General features: G+C 29.5%; 2 protein-coding genes across 3 annotated transcripts; both read right to left on the bottom strand.

Moving 5' to 3' along the window:
• Positions 1 to 38: 38 nt before the first annotated feature.
• On the bottom strand, positions 39 to 2,188 carry LOC105672938 (apoptosis regulatory protein Siva). Its single transcript, XM_012368216.2, has 4 exons — positions 1,916 to 2,188; positions 1,558 to 1,748; positions 1,329 to 1,480; positions 39 to 1,250 (listed from the first exon to the last, which is right to left on the bottom strand). Exons 1-4 carry the CDS (start codon positions 2,031 to 2,033, stop codon positions 1,205 to 1,207), a joined length of 507 nt encoding a protein of 168 aa, XP_012223639.1. The 5' UTR covers positions 2,034 to 2,188; the 3' UTR covers positions 39 to 1,204.
• A 277-nt stretch (positions 2,189 to 2,465) lies between these two features.
• LOC105672926 (probable cytochrome P450 6a13) lies at positions 2,466 to 8,626 on the bottom strand. Of its 2 annotated transcripts, none has more exons than XM_012368203.2 (6): positions 8,492 to 8,626; positions 4,562 to 4,923; positions 3,939 to 4,464; positions 3,461 to 3,682; positions 3,120 to 3,371; positions 2,466 to 2,989 (listed from the first exon to the last, which is right to left on the bottom strand). In XM_012368203.2, the coding sequence occupies exons 2-6, from the start codon at positions 4,898 to 4,900 to the stop codon at positions 2,820 to 2,822; spliced, it is 1,509 nt and encodes a 502-aa protein (XP_012223626.2). In that variant the 5' UTR covers positions 4,901 to 4,923; positions 8,492 to 8,626; the 3' UTR covers positions 2,466 to 2,819. The 2 variants fall into 2 exon arrangements, with proteins under 2 accessions (XP_012223626.2, XP_067213206.1); XM_067357105.1 differs by lacking the exon at positions 8,492 to 8,626 and adding an exon at positions 5,037 to 5,272.
• Positions 8,627 to 18,407: the final 9,781 nt, after the last annotated feature.

Here is an 18,407-nt window from a genome sequence, read left to right on the forward strand (position 1 = left end):
TCGAATTTCTCACACTCAAATGATTAAAACATAATATATTGATTTTATTACGAATTTATTGATAAAGGTACTTTTTTTACTACAGTTTACAGTTGTAGTTAACAAATATAAGTCTTTTCAGTACTCTTTCATACTTTATACGCTTGATGTACTTAATAAAGGTGAGAGAAATGACATTTTACTCACATTGACAAATATAGATATAGACATACATAAATATATAAAAGATTTTTATATAATATATTTCTTATGAAAAACTATACTTTATTCTATGAGAGAATGACAAGTCCACACATATTTTTTATACAACAAGCCTGCTTGCATTATTAATCACACGATGTTATTTATTGTCCAGTAAACGAATGAAAATTGTAATAATTCCCTCATAGAACAAAGTATATATACGCTTTCTTTATATATATTCCATGAGTATTAAGAAATTATATAAAAATAAAATAATTATATTTTATATAAAACGATGTATAAAACGATATTATATATTCAGTTCACATTATTGCTCTTGTTACATTGAGTTTTCAATTATGTTTCTTAATCCTTTGTAGAACTAATTTATATCAAATATTCTTGAAAATTTAACTGAAGATAAAATAAGTGAAAATCGTCGTTTAGAGTTAATTTCATTGGATAACAATAGGGCCTTTTTCAATCATTTCATTAATGTTTTTGAACATATAGATAAATTATATACATAGGTAAATATGTAAGATAATTGTTCCCTAAAACTTTTTTAACAAAAAGAAAATTATTGTTCCCTATTTTATCCTCTGTTTTCAAAAAATGACAAAAAGACAATTATATGTATAAAAAATTGAATCTATTTATTTTTTAAATTTTATGCATGTTATTGCATATTATTTAAGACATAATTTTGTGAAAGTATTTATTTCAAATGTATACATATATATGTTGAAAAACTTTAATAAATTAAAATAAAAAATTATGCCTTTCACATGGAAAATATTAAAAAATATCTTATGATATTGCTTGTGCAAGTATTCTCTATGGCAATAAAAATTCTTCGTAGTTGTTATTATTATTATTATTATTAACAATTAAAATAATTTATCCATATACGCAAAATTATAACAGAATAAAATCATAAATATTAATTTTTGTACAGAGAAATTTTTCCATAAAAATACATGTTATTGTGTTTTCTTTAATTGCATCTTTTCTTTGACAGTTATCGGTAGCAATTAAGACACATTACTTGATCTTCATAATTATATCTGAAATAGAAATTTACTGTTACAAATCATGCACATTAAAAGTTTTAACAAAAACACACATAATGGTGTACAACTTACACTGGAAGAAAACAATTTTGACAGAATAATTCTGAGCAGCCAGCACATGCAGACAGGCAAGAGGAACATAGTACTTGGTCACAGTAATAGCATTTATGTACTACAGATTGGTCTATTAGTTGGCAACATCCACAAAGATCCAGCCCAACATCCTAGAAAAAAATTAAACAAAAGTTGCAGAATTATTTGCAAGTTGCAAGACAAGTTTGAGCAGTCAAACAAAACTTACATTCATAATTTTATCACTGGCTTTCAATTGCAATTTGTCAGTTAATAACATTTGTTTTAGATTAGATGAAGATTTGATTTTAGAAGATAATAGTAGTTCAGATGACGATAAGTCTATAGATTCCATGTGTGATCTATTTAATCTCTGCACATATGTCTTTGCACCTGTTTTAAGCAGGCTCAGGGTTTTATCTAAAAGAAATTTAAAAAGAATGTTATTAAAGTAGCCTCTATATTACAATTGTGTATTATTACTAATTATAAGTGACATTTGAAATCCATTTCTAATAAAAGATGGTGTAAAACATGTAAAGTTAAATTTAGAGAAAATATTCATAATAGTTTAAGCGTGGTTTTACCATAAACATCCTTCATTCGTTCCTCGCTAGATACGCCGTTATTCACATGTTTCTCTTCCACGTGTACTTTTACTTGTGGCAGTAAGTTCTCTTCGAAGGGATAAGTACGTTTCGGCATTTTTAAAGTTAAATTCTTATCATAATTGAATAATATCTTAATTAAGAAACTGACAGGATATGAAAGTACACCAATTTGTCGTTTACGCCATACATTGAAAGATTATAACCTTTTCTTACAGTTTAGACCGAGTGTTTATTATCATTTAGAAAGAAGACATGCAGCGGTAATGCACAAAACTAAATGGCTATCAATTAAACGATTATCATCAGTTAAACAATTATCATCAGTTGAACAATTACCATCAACTGAGTAATTATCATTTGGGCAATTACAATGTAAATTATTATCAAATGAGCAATTACCATCAATGATGTTTAAATGTAATAGCGATATTATAAAACAACTTTATAAAAAGGAATATTTCAGGAATATTTTATAAAGGATTATGCTATTATCAAATATTTTGGAATTAAAACATTTGGAAGTAAATATTTTTAAATATGTCACTTTATTTTTTTATACATTTTATAACATTTTAAATAAAATAATAACAGATAACATAATAATTAATAAATAGAATAATAATTTAAATTAATTAAATTAAATTAATTAAATAAAATAAATAGAATTATAAATAAAAAGTCATATTTAGCAAGTTGAGATGACAGTCTCAACCTTGCGACAGTAAGGAACATAAATATTATATATATAATAAATAAAGTTCTTTAAAATCTTAAATTAATGTAATAAATAAAGTTCTTTAAAATCTTAAATTAATGTAATAAATAAAGTTCTTTAAAATTTTAAAGTAATGTAATAAATAAAGTTCTTTAAAATCTTAAATTAATCTCGATCAATTTTAGTTAATTTCAAATAAATTTCATTTTTTGGAGCTAAGAAAAATGCTTTAGGATTATTTATCGGTATTTCTGTCTTCTCGCAAGTCTTGACTTTATAGTTTCGCAATATTTTTATAATTCCAACTTTAATTTGATAATCTGCGAAACGAACTCCTGGAAATAGAAAACGGACATTGTATAAAAGGTGCTGTAATTTTCGATTTAAAAAATTTTTTAGTTGAATGTAATTTGAATAAAAATCTCTATTGTAAAAGAGATATTTAAAAAACGCGTTTTAACTTACCAATGCAGCTCTTCGGTCCGTCGCCGAAAGGTAAGTAAGATGTTGCTTGCCTAGTCTGCGTATTTTCCTCGTTAAATCTCTCTGGATTGAAAACATCTGGCTCTGGATAAATATTTGGATCTTGTTGAATCGCATAAATCGGTATCCATACCTCTTGTCCTTTTGGTATATTAACATTGGTACCACGGAATGTATAATTTGATGTTGATTTTCTGAAGTGTGCTGTCACTGGCGGATATTTTCGTAAGGTTTCTGTATATATAAAAAATTATCATAGATGAGTTTTACAAATACAGTTTTGTGTATTAAAAGGATACAATAAATGTTTGAGTTTGACATACCTTTATACACTTTATCCAAGTAAGTCATTTTATTTATGTTGTCATATATTAAATCGCTACCATGTTTTGTATATTCCTCATCAATTTCCTCGTGTAACTTGTCTTGTATTTTTTGATTTAATGCCAATTCGTAAAGTGCAAAACTCATGGTCGTTGATGAACCCTCAAAGCCGGTAACAAAAAATAAGAATGCTTGCGCAGCTAACAAACTGTCAGTCAATTCTGAAACGTAATTATTTTATTATTAATATTTGCAATTTATATAATTATTCGATAATTAATACAATGAATCAATCAGCATAATTTTAAAGTCAAATTTAACTCTAGCTTAGTGCGATTCGCAAAATTACTTTATATAAGCAAACATGTATCATATTTTTGTATAATAAAAAAATATCTTGTTAACAAATTTATAAAAAGTTTTATAACTAAAAGTTATATAATTGAAAACAAACGTAAGAATAAACAATTAACTCACCAATATCTTTAAATTTATCCGGACGGTTTTTTAATTCGATTAGAATGTCAATAAAGTCGTGCCTAATGATATTATGCATTTGCCTATGGTTTATAGTTTCCAGTGCAGTGTGTGAAAAGAATTTGGTAGCTTCTGATTCAGGTATAACGTTTGCAAGGATATCATAAAGCCATGGTGCGGATTGCTTCGTTAAATACCATAACAAATTACTCCAAGATGGAGTGACTATAGCTTTTCCCATTTTACGGAATTCGCTGTTTTCATCTGACAGAGCGTTGATGTCGATGCCGAAAGCGCAAATTCCGATAACGTCGGTCGTGTACTTTGCCGTTAGCTCGCGACACTCTACGAGCTTTTCTTGGTTCACCATTTCCTTTACGTTCTGTTCAAGATGATCGGCGCATTCCAATATTAAGGGAAACATTTTCTTCAGTTTACCGGATGTAAAAATAGGCGTTAGCATTTTCCTCAATGGTTTCCAATTTTTGTATTCCAGATTAAGTAAATTGTGCGTCAGCGGATCGTTCTGTAACACGAGAAAGACGAAATTAGAATCAAATTCAAGTAACTCTTTGTACATTTATAAATATATCTTGAATATCATAAAACAGCTCAGAACATACCTTCTTGCTAATGTTCAGGACTCCTCTTTCGCAAAATGTAGAGAAATCTTTGATGAGAATATCCTTAATAAATTCTGGATTGTTCACGATAAGAATGGGTGTTCTCTTAGCGAATATTCCAATCAATGGCTCATCCTTGTAATCGTTGTATACGTCCGTCAAATAATCGCCTATGAACTTTTTCCCAAGCATGACATTTTTAATATTGCCGAATATCGGTATCGGTCGTGGACCGCGGACGCCGCGTGACTTCCAGAAATTGAAAGTTGATGTAAAATAGTAATAAAAAAGAAGAATTGCAATAGCAATGCCACACAGTGTTGTCCAAGATTCCATCATTCTGTAGTTACTGCAGATTTTTACTAAAAAAAGAAAAACACAATATTCTAATATATATATTTTATATATTTACAGAAATATGAGTTGAATAAACTTTTGAATTCAACAAGAATAAATATTTATTGATATAATTTACTTTGATAATTAAATCGTAAACTGTAGCCGGTTAAATCTAAGTATTAATCAACATAAAAGTGATAACATGTAATCTCTTCAAATTTCGATTTCTCAGAAATCGCCATGGTTTAATCAGTATATTTTCGTGTCCCATCTGTAAATATATATAAAAGGTCTTTCATTTTTATTGCCCCAGGCGGATATTTCGGAAACTAAGAGAGATACAAAAAAATGTTTCATACAAAAGTTGTAGGGTTTCGAGGGGAAAAGAAGATGACAATGGAGGATTTTGTACAGAAGGCGCTGTGCCAAGGTCAGGTGAAGGTGACCTTAATTTTCTTAAATAGGAATCCTGATATTTTATTGCATATTCTTGTAGCTGGCGTCAAGGCGTTTTGGAAACACTGGTTACAAACCCTTTTTAGTTAATATCTTCCTGATATCTTCCTGAGTTACGAGTCTTCAAAATTTAAGTACCGCCGGCGTTAGTATTACCCAAGATGTACCGCGCTGCAACCGTCTTTCGAAGGCAGACTGCTTTTCTCAGAACGTTTCTTGGTAGACTTCTGCACGCTCGTCTGATGCGCTCCTGAGACGTTTTGAGAAAAGCAGTCTGCCTTCGAAAGATGGTTGCAACTATGTATCCAGCAGAATGGCGATACATTTCAACAATTATTGTAGGCCTAAATCACACACACACACACACACACACACACACACACACACACACACACACACACACACACACACACACACACACACAAGTGAGAGGCAAGAGGATTCACTTTAATCAAGCACCCCGAAGAGGCGTAAATCCGACCGTGCGATCTCCACGCGATACATTTTGAGTAATACTAACGCCGGCGGTACTTAAATTTTGAAGACTCGTAACTCAGGAAGATATCAACTAAAAAGAGTTTGTAACCAGTGTTTCCAAACAAAGTTATATATATATATATCAACAAATCAATCAGTTTTTCAATTAAATAATTAGATTCGCGTAAAGATCGAAGCGCGGTTTATGGGCGCACGGTGTACACGTTGCGTTCTTTGAATTATAATTTTTCTTTACTATATCTCGTGTGTAAAATTTTTACACGTAATGCATATACACGTGCCGCTCGTGGGAATATCGTCAATAAGCAGCTAATCTATTTCGGTTAAGTAATAAACCCGAACTACTTTAATTATTATTCGGCACTTAGCACTGTGAATTGCTGTCATAAAGATAATGTTAATATTCTGGAGTAATTGAATTTTTTATTTTTCGCGCTATGGCGATACTACAATTATTACAACAATGCATCAACAATAATTCATTTTCCGAAAGATTGCGAGTACGTATTATCTCATTATCCCGGATATGAACACAGTAAACAGTAAAAGATAAAATGTCTTCGTAGAAAAAAGATAACAATTCTTCGCATAACTGAATTTCTTCATCTGAGCAAAACATTGTTATGGAAAGATTCTGAGAGAATAAACTCTTCCTTAAAGCGATCTTACGGCAGTTTTACTTCTTCGCCATGTGTAATTAAAACGTTTGATTGATAAAAGTTTTTGATTGATAAAAGATTGATAATTGTTCTTAATAATGGATGTGTGTCTTGCTCGTGCTGTAGTGCGCAATTTTGCAATTCACACTCCATGACCATTATTTATCGGTGTCTTAATATCAGCCAATTGTGGAAAATATCAAATTAAAGCTTAAACATTGATCCCGACTTTCATATGCGATTCTCGCATTTCTTGTTTTGACGTATTGTGACGTAAGTCTTCCAAACCAACTACGAAGTACTCTGATCAATCTGTTGGCACATTCGATGGCGGTATATATATATTAATCGGACCGCAGTGATTTCTAGGAAATCAGAATTTAAAGAGACTACATGTTATCGCTTCCGCTGTTAAACCGTTACAATTATCCAGATTTAACCGGCTATAATTTACAATTCTCACTATACTTTGACATGTTGTTTTGGATGCTATTTACGCGTCAATGAGTCTGTTTTTTGTGAACACTAATTCTCTTTTTCTTTAATCACTTATATATTTTGTCACTTTAATCACTTATTATTTTTGCTTATAATTAGAATCTTTTCTTTGCTTTCTTATATTCTATAAAATTAAAGAAGGTTTTTAGATATTAATTTATTAACAGTTAATGATTCTTGCGCTCCGATAACCGCGCTGGTTTTTATTAGCTCGTAAATTATTGATTATCTTTTATGGGGAAGACCCACATTTTACGATATAAATCTATTTATAAATCTTATTTAAACATTTTGTTTCTTTTTTATATAAATCATTTTCAATTAATTTGATATACTACATTATTTTTATATCTGTTTTTTTTATATAAATAATTGCAATACAATCTGTGCTTTTAATTGCATTCACACTTATTTCTCTCTTAATTTATAATTGTCAGAAATGTTAAAGAAATATTAACAAAACAAATTTTATACAGATCGATTTCTTTGCATCAAAAATGTGTTACGCGTGATTTAATCATGGAATTATTTTTATACTATACATGTTTCCAATTATAGAATAATATAATGAATAAGAGAGCAAATTTTTAGCTTGATATTGATCTAATCAGTTTAATCAAAATGATTGTTTAATTGAATAAACCGTTTGATTATAAGCGCTAATGATCATATCTATACACTCAAAAAAATAATCTTGCAATAATAGCTAAAATTTTCTAGGTGTAAAAAATTAACTAAAACAGATAAATGATTAGCAACTGTTGTGATATTGCATATGTAATTACTTAATCAGTTTAGATGACAGAAACAGAATATATATCTGTATTGTTTGTGAACTTTAAAAAGAAAGTTTCTCTAAAGCGCCTATCTATATAAGATCAATCACGTGTTAGATCATGCAATGAATAACATTTAGCAATGGTACCTAAATTTTTCAGAAGCTATTGCTAGAACATTACTGCTATAAATTCTATATGTGACAAACAATGTTTTCACAGATACGAAAAATAGCGATACATTCTTGTTGCGATATCTAGAAATCTAACTACATCAGCGAAATATTTTTTTGAGTGTAAGCGTTAATGTAAAATAAATGATTGAGCACTGAAATCCAGCTACGGGTCTATTTGCTTTATATTATTTATCTTATTATAAAATAATAGAAGAGCCCTCAACTCTTATTAATTATTGTTAATCAAAATGAACAAAATTTGATCATAAATTATTTTTATCATTAATTTATAAAAATAACACTAATAATCTGTATGTTTTCTTGTATGTACATACGTAATAGAGTTCAAAATTGAGTCTAAAAATTACAAACAAAAATTACGGCTAAAATGTATGCGTCCACTAGTGAAATTAACTTTAAAATTAGTATTATTTATAATATTTCTCTATAAAAAATTTTAAAAAATACCAGTTTTTCGGCTATAGAACAGATTAATTTTTTTAACATTTGCAATATGTAGTTACTTACATGTTTCTTGAATCAAAGTAGTTAACGATGATGATGATTGGCGTCAAAACCGCGAATTTTCTTGCCCTTTCGTGATTCTTTAACTTCACTTCAACTTCAACTTCACTATATATGATGAAGTTGAACCAAACGGCAGGCTTTTTATAGGCAAGCTTTCGGCAAAGCTTTGACGTACTTCATTGCGTCACGGAATGTTTGCGATTGAGTCATCTACCTTATCAATGAACTACCGTACAATTGATACAAATTGCATCCATTTTTATTATTCATAATAATCGTTTGATTAGCAAGTTTCAAATCAATGAGGAAAGTTACTACAAAGTAATTTTATCAAATAGAAATAGACAAATATTTATTTTTATTTATTTTGTAACGCTATACTCTCTTACAGTAAAGAATGCGGATATTGAGTCACCTACATCTAAGTGTACCTTATCAATATCAAAATGCAACTGATTCACAAAGTATACTTATTTTGGGAAGTCCAAATTGATTTCAAACCAGTGTGGAAAGTGCACTCTCTTAAACCATTATTTAAGTCATAAGCATAATTGTTGCACCCGTCAAAAGACAAAACTGTGGAAAACAAACATCTACCTACATTTTGGCCGTGTAACTCTATGAAAAAAAATTTGCGTAATATACACCTGGATAAAAATAACTAACGAAAGGAAAGAAACTCGCGAGGGAGGACGAGTGTTATCGGTTATAACATAATCACATATAATCTATTAATCCTTTGAACGTGATATCGATTTTTGTGCAATAATTGAGCGTTGTGTTAAATAAATATTTGTTGCGTATCTTAATGTCTGCAGCCGGCGCATTGCGTCACAGATTAACATCTCGCTACTTCCCCCTAATTTACTCGGGACTTTCCTCCTTGGGTCTTTCCTATGCATTGCTTGCTGCAAGCGCAATTGCAAAATTGGCTACTTAGTTGGCTACCATGGACAATACACTGAGAGAAATACTTTTGTTAAAATAACGAAAAAGAAGTACCTGTAACAAATTTGATTAGTTACTATTGTGACAACAAACATAGCAGTACGAGGGACGAATTTGGTTTGTTACTTTATATTTGCTGTGGTAGCAATTGCCACCGTAAATATAACTAACAGTCTTTCGTTTCTTCAGCAAATTATTTGTATGACGAGCGATTATGTAAAATCATTATGCCGTTTTATTTGTTGGCAAAATATTTGATTTGCTAGGATTACCAATCATTAGTCAAAGTTTCATGAAAGATTTTAACAAATCAGTAGTTATTTGTGCAAATGTGAGTTAAGGGCAGCAATCATGCGTAACTTTTTACATATTATTTTCAATGGCAAAATTTTTCATTTTTCACCTTTCCGTCAGGGAAAAAGTTACGCGTGATCGCTGTCTTTAATTCACATTTGCACAAATAGCTGCTGATTTACTAGAATTTTTCGCTGTTCTGTTTTATATTCATATTATAGAATTTTTAATGAAAAAAAAAAGCAATGACGTGAATTATTTAGACAATTTATTTTTGTATAATTACCTCATATAATAATAATATAATTATATAATATATTGTTGATATAATTATAATGTATACATACATACATATAATTATAATGTATACATACATTTATTAATTGGATATTTAACTATTCTAAATACTATAATGAAGCACAACAATTTTTTTTCCGGTAGCCATTGTATGCGCATAAAGGGGTTTATAATCAAGTAAATCATTTAATTTTATACATAACCAATCATCAGTCTCTTCTATTTCATATCCTAAAACATGTTTGTATAAACCAATATTCTTAAGGATATTACAAACAAGAATAGGACAAGCATCGTAACTAGGATGAAGAATTAGTTTTATTTTTCCAAAACTTTGGCACAAATCATGAGCACCTGTCGCTACAACCATTCCTTTCTTATAAATAGTTCCCTTATATTCCATCCAATTTGAACTCATACATTCTGTTCCTCTAAGATCAATTAAAAGGTTTTCAAAGAAAGATAATATTTCATTTAAAAAAGAATTTGGCCTGAACCGATTTGTGTGTCTGGAATTATGCCTTCTTTGGAAATAAAGCGATAGCACATGCCTAATTGATGTTTGACAGCCAGAGAATGTGCAATATTTACGCGAGACATGTTAAATTTTGCAGACTGAGTCAGGTCTCTATGCTTTGCTTCTTTTCGAATAGTAGACAAGTGAGATATAGGGCCACTTTCTGCAATAACTCTAGGATAATGTATAAAAATGTGCATTTTAGGAGTTAAACATTTTCCAGTTAAAGAGATGAACAATCTATGTTGCTCTTCTATGAGAGCTTTTCATTGAAAAGTGGCTCCTTTATACAATCTCTTTGCCAATACAATGTCCATTATTTGACGCAGTAATAAATATAATTGCCAAAACTGGTTTTCTTCATTAACAAGATCACCCACAATTACTCCAAATAATCTGACAAAGCAAAGAATTTCGGATCCAGTCATTTTCAGTTTTTGTTTTTTAAAAAGATTATCAGTTGTTATATAAGGAAACTTTTTTAGAATGTTTTGAACCATAATCAAACATCAGCATCCTGTTATTCAAATTTTTCAAAGTAAAATATTTACTATTTATAAGATTAGTGATAACATGGATCATAACAATATTACAAAGGCCTTCTCTTAGATCATGAAGCTCATCTACACTTAAATTTTCAACCATATGATATGATGGTACTTCATGAAACGTACATTCTTCTTTTAATCCTGTTTGTGTATAGTCGTTTAACTTTAAGTCCTCTTTATAACTGATAGGATCTCTCAAAAGTGCACATTCTTCTACACATCCTATATTCGCATCTTGTGTGTCAGATTTATGCATTTTGCAAATTCTGCAAAAATAGTTTGCAGAAAATGACTCTACCATTCCAAGAACTTCATTTAAGCCTAAATTATCACCAGTGATAAGTGCTAATACAAAATAAACATGCTTATCTCCTTCACTACTTTTAATAGTAATACCATCATTTTCGAGTCTTTTTAAAACATTTACAAGAGGAGCAAAGGTTGCCTTATTTTTAAAATATGGTTTTGTCCAACTTTCAAATAAAAGTACTAAAAAAATATTTTTTAGAATGGAACAACATTCTGGAGGGAGACATGGCACTGTCACATAGACAGCACCAAGTTTCCCTGAATGACTTCCTAGAGGATTGTTTACCTCTAAATCATCGAAATATACAAACAAAGGAAAAACAATATCCTCTTTACTATATTTTTGTTTTTTTTTTTGCTCATAAGAAGCCCTGGACAAAGTTATGAAGACCCTTACTATCTTTTTCAAGGAAATCCATGTAATTTAAAGTTTCTTTTAAAGCACCAGACAATTCAAAAAACTTTTGTAGCATAAAATCTAATGGAATATACTGACCATATACAGAAATATATTTTCCCTTCATAGTATTATTACATCTTTCTGCACAAAACATTTTACCCATTTCATATGGAATTGGAGCTACATAATCACCTGCATTTGAAAAATATTTGCAACAAAGATATTCTGATTGTAAATGTTTGAAAGGGTTTTTTAATATCTTAAACATTAACTCTATGTCTAGAACTTCATTTTGAGCGCACTGACCAGTTTGTAGAACATTTAAAACTTTTTCTCTTAAAAGTGCCACGTATTCGCTCCCAACCATTAAACTGGAATCGACAACTACTTTTTGAATTAAATTTCTGGAAAAATGAGGATTACTATAAAGTTTTGCAACAAACAAATCAACTGACTGTCTTAGCAATGATGAAAATTTTTTAGAAGTAACACATTTCATGTCATTAATATTGTCATTAATATTTGGCTCATTATTCTCAGTAAAGTCAAAATTAATTTCTGATGTACTGTTACTACATAAATCATTCTCAATAGTTTCTTTCTTTTTTACTTCACATTCCATTGAAAATTTGTGAGTTGTCTGCAAATATTTTTTAAAGGAATTTTTTAAACTAAATGTTCTAAAACAAAGATTTTCTCCACATTTGAATGTATTATTTATGGAATGTCTTATTTCAAGGTGAATTAACAAGCTTCGAATGGATAGGAGGTTTACGTGACACAAGCTACATACAGGCATTTTTACTTTAATATTAATAAACTAACTAAACTAAAAAAATGCACTAAAAATAAATCATATAAATTTTAACATTAATAAACTTGCTAAATTAAAAAAAATAAACTAAAAATAAATCACAAATCGTATACACATAAAAGAACATACAAAACTTGTTTTTATAAAACTTAATCTAGAAAGACAACACTAATTTTTAGAAAATTGAGAAAATTCGCGCAAAAGAGCTTCGACTCCACTATAATGAGGGTCGTATTGACGATTTCGTGGCATCTCATAGGCAGCACGCTGAAGGAACTGCCATAATTGAGCGCACTCAGGAGGATACTGAATATGTAGAACGTGGAAAATTTTGAAACAAATATCTACTGCTTTCAAAGGAGTGTCCACTTCATAATATTTTTTGACTCTTAGAACGACGAAACTCTGCTCAATACAGGCTAGTTCTGGTCCAATGATTGTCACCAAAGGTTGAAATGTACAACCGTATTGAATCAGTTTTGCCTCCCGAGCTCTAAGTTGTACTTCCAAATCTCCAATTATCTGCAAATAAAATATAATTTAGACTTTATAAAATGTTCAGCTTCATGTTGTGAGGTTTTTATTATGTTATTAGATATTAATTGAAAACTGCAAAAGATCACAAAAAATATGAACTCATTTTAATATGAAGAATAAAACTTTCCTGCACTTCAGCCTTAGATGGACGCACTCTTTTATTTGTTTAGTTTGTTTCCTTGCATTTATAGAAGCAAACAAATAAGAAAGATTATTCAACACTTGAAGTGTCTCGAGATCTGAAAAAAGTAAATAGTTATAATAATCTCGAAAAGGACATTTTTTTTTTAAAACTAATTTCTGACAATTTTTTTACCATCAGAAACTTCATCATTGCAAAAATCTTTTAATTTTGCAGATATTTTTCCAAATAAAAAATCTAATAGTTTCCGCCAGTTCACAAACAATTTCATAAATTTGTCAGTATATTTCCTCTCAAAATCAAGCTCAAGCTACAAAAAAAAATGTAAATATAGAAAAAATCTACAAAAAAGATAATGATAATCAAGATAATAATGATTTTAATATCAAATATCTAATACCAAATTCCTAAACAGAAAATAGTGTTATAGTGAAACAATATTGATCCTTTACCAGTAACAGCTGTAATTCTGGTTTGTAACTCTTCTGTAAGATCCTCATTAATAAGATCCTCTGTAAGATCCTCTTGTACATTTACTTCAACCTCAGTATTGATTATGATCTGTTCAGAAAGCTGGATCTCCTGTAATGTGAAAGTAAAGAAAAAAAGAAAATAAATATCTTAACTCTATCATATTTTTTTTACTTATTTAATAATAATTTTTTTATTTTATTACCTCAGTATCTCTTAATATGTCAATGGGATCATGAATTTGTAAAATCTCAGCGTTTTGGATCTGAACGTTTTGGATTTCAGCTTTAAATTTAATATTAAATAATAGCCTTTCCCCAGCCAGTGGAATTAATTCACGTATTGTATCTTGATCTATATAGGGAAATACTTGCTGAGTAATTTTTTGATCTATAAGCAGAGCAATCTTCTCTTAAAATATGTATGTGGCACACAAACTAAAAGACATATTTAATATTAACTATTTTATTTCTACACAGAAAAAAAGACTTCTTGTTTTGAATATCTTTATTTTCAACATATAAATCTTGAAAAGGGATTATATAGCATTAAATAAATAAAAATTACCTGTTTGTTTAATATTATATAATTCTGCCATGAAAAATATATTATTTATTCAAGAATAATTTTCTTCAAAAGAAAAAACATGTTAGAAGTATATGTTCAAACTAAAAAATTATTATAATAAAATTAAGACAATAATATATATATTATATTCTTGAGATAAACTATTATAATATTAAAATAAAATTATATTATTGTTGACATTTAATTAAGATTATCGATCAAATTCTTCTAAGAAAATTATATATTATTGTTTTTACATGAAACCAGTGTTGGGCATTTATCATAACGTGATCATATGTAAGATTTAGATTTTTAATTAATTATCTTAATTAAACATTAAAAATTTAATCAATTAATTAAATACCGTACTAAATAACAGTACCTTATATAAAACCGCATTAATTTGTTGGTGGTGCAAAAAGCATTAGCAATAAGAACTATTATCGACATATTTGTTGAATTTACTAACTGTGTCAGTATCTATGTCAAACAATTTTGTAATCAGAACAAAGAGGGATGAGCAAATTTGTTGCACAGACGATATGTGATATGTTAAAATGACAAAAAAACGGATCATTGTTTGTAATGGTAGCGAATTTATTGTATTCTGAACAAATCATAAGTCAACAAATAAAAATTTATAATTCTTACAAAAGTATTTCTCTCAGTGTACATATGTATTCACACACATAGGACCGGCTTTTGGAAACGAATAAGATATGGAAAGGATTGAAATTAAAAACAGAGCGAGAGCGGGAACAAATGTGTTAAGGAACGAAACGCATACACCGTGCGCCCATACTTGAAGCACGCTACGATCACTGCGCATATTATACGCATACTTTATGGAACTTTTGGATAATAACTTTATGGACTTGTTTGCCGTTTTGAATGTGATCAATTCTAAAAATTAACGTGAAAAAAAAATTTATAAGTGTCTGAAAAGATTATTTTTTTGTATGTTTTTTACTTGGCAAAATTTTCATGGAAAAGCTCTTAAAAAAAATTCTATCTTATTTATTAATATAAATCTAATTTATACGCAATTGGATTTTTCTAAATATTTTTATCATATGTAACTTGCATAGATAATATTACATCTTTTTGTTATATTTTATATTATATTTTTATATTTTATAGAATCCTCTGCTAAAACGATACCCGTATAGAACAAAAACTTCACACAACGTTGTTTACACAACGTTATATGAATGTTTGAACAACGTTGAAACGTTGTACAACTTCCATAATATCTAAATGTACAGATTAAGTACATAAAATGTTGACTTTCTAACATCACTTTCTGTGAACACTTAGATGTTGTCCGAACGTCATATGAAATTTTTATTCTATACGAGTATAATCATTAATTGCATTAAAATGTATTGTTTTTTAATGATATAGAATCTGATAGTGAATGCGTACTTCGATCTATTTATCACGCGCATAGAAAAGTACACAGGAACATCGTTTAATTGTTGCATAGCGTATTCCATTCTTTCTTACATTTTATGCAGTTTTTCACAGCATCAGATACTTTACAATAAAGTAATAAAAATTAAAGTAATAAAAATTAAAGATCAAGTTTACATATCACATGCAGCAAGGCCAATTGTGCGCAGTTGTATAGATACGACGCAGTGGGTTTTTTATATCAAATAATTCTTCCGGACTGATTGAGTGTTTGATAAGCTGAGATACTGCGGCATAAAGGTACTGAAACGAAATTGAGTCGAAACGTTTCTATCAGTAATTTTGGATCACTACTTTTGTTAAATAATAATAAACAATATATTCTTTTGTGCCTTGACATCCGCGCTTCGGTTCATAGCTCTTCTTTTGATATACATTTTTATAATTAAAGTAGTCTGCCTTCCCAGAAGTTGACGTAATTGTAGACGCACAGCGTGCGCGAGGCGAGAAAGTGGGAGATTGCTTCCCGTGCTCGAAATACGATTGGAAAGGATTGAGCTTTATCAACGGAATTGAAGTGACGAAGTGTGGATGACGTAGGCACGCCTTTAGCATATAATGCAGACCTACCGCAAAGAACGGTAGGTCAGAATCGAATACTGGGAATTACGAATATGCGCAATGCACTCGCAATTTGTAAATAACTGATGGAAAAGCTGGAAAAGCTGGAAAAGCAAAAGCGCGGGCTCAAGCAGTTATTGTGTAATTATGTATAATTAGTTCATTCGCAAGTCGTATTGGTTAAAAATATTAACTGATAATTAATGATACAATCACAGTTTTTTGATGCAGTTTTTTTTTGTTTGTTACGTAAGCCTTATTGTAAGCCCAGCGAGAAGTGACCTATCAATCGACATCAAATCGATGTCTAATTGACGTCAAAATCATCGATATTACATCGTATTATGTATATTGATGTTGATTCGACATCAATTCAATGAGTCATTTTTCTGGATTATTTCGCTGGGAAGCCACGCCGATTAGCTACCAATCTGTTCTTACTGCACGATACATCACCCGCACGTAAATTTTTAAACGCGTTTTTCTCGTGAATGCTTGAGAGGTGGGTCCTATTATTTTAGATGAATTAGTGGGAGCGTCATTCTACAACATGTATAAAATTCTGTGAAATTGGAGGGGGCCATTTCTGGTGTTCCCTTGTTAGATTAATATCACCTTATCTCTTCCGTTAGTTGCTTTCGTCTTTTCGATGCGTTAAGTAATAGCTTTTGACCACAACAGGAAGATGAGTTGTTTGTTTGCAATATCATTTCGATGAAATCATACGTCACATGCGTATTTGTGCGCAATAAAATTTAATAGATGATGTAATAAAAAAAAGTTATACGTATAATTAAATAATTTTTCATACAATTCAATGTTTATAATAAAAACGTACAGATACAATTTATTTGTAAAAATAATCCTCATTAGTTTGCAATTTTAGTAGAAAATATACTTGTATCAGTAAAATTTTAGAAAAGTGAATTTCAATATGTATGTATTTATTAAATATGCATTTTGTCAAAATTTTATTATTTTAATTCATGATCTTAAATTGGATAAAAAAATTTTCTTAATAGTAATGCTTACACACAAATAACTGCAAATTACAAAAACGGCTAAATAACACAATTTTTATTTAATATTTTTAATTGTTTCCATTTATTGCTTTGCATGCAGGCTAGTCAATGTAGAATTGTTAGTAGAAATTTGGTGTGGATTCCATGTTACTCGCTTATATGGATATCTTATCGAGACTTGTGGCGCGTTAAAATTTTCTACTGTAGATCAGTGACTACAGTGTCAGTTAAATACATGTTCAATCAAAAATATTTTAAAAATTTTTATGACGATTCTTTGCTCTTCCACAGTCTGTTTATTCTGACAAGAATTAATTGAAAATAACTCTTTAATCATTTGTTCATGTCTGATCATGAATTTGTTTAGCCAGTTTGAGCTTGCATTTTTATAGTTCTTCCATTTATCGGGGATATAAATATTTTTATCTATAGCGTAGTTATTTGTAGTTATAAACTACAAATGATAGTCGTATTCTTATGCAACATTGACAATAACCTAGGCTTTAACATTCTCTTTTTTAGCTATTTGTTTCAAAAAGCCTCGCACTTTCTCATGTGAAAATATAGGTTCTCCGAATTGGTATGCTTCCTTTCCACAAGTTTCATATATACATACGAATACGAATGGATAATAAACTTTCCACAAGTTTCATATATACATACGAATACGAATGGATAATAAACTTTCCACAAGTTTCATATATACATATGAAACTTGTGGAAAGGAAGCATACCAATTCCACATTTTATCATTTCTCTATGTTTTTTAATCTTTTGGAACATCTTTGCTCTTAGATATAAATCTATCCAATAAAGTTTATAGTAATTTGCAGTTTTCTTCTACTATAAAAACTAATATTGCTGCTTCGTACCTGCTTTGTAATAATTTTTGCAGCCATAGCGGTGTTTACCGGATACTCTCGTATTGCGACATTTTAATAATTTATAAAAAAAAACAAATCAAAAACTATGATGCATACAAGTTATATGATTGTAAGTAAATAAGTTACAAGACT

Source organism: Linepithema humile, chromosome 6 (assembly GCF_040581485.1).
Source record: "Linepithema humile isolate Giens D197 chromosome 6, Lhum_UNIL_v1.0, whole genome shotgun sequence".
NCBI lineage: Eukaryota > Metazoa > Arthropoda > Insecta > Hymenoptera > Formicidae > Linepithema > Linepithema humile.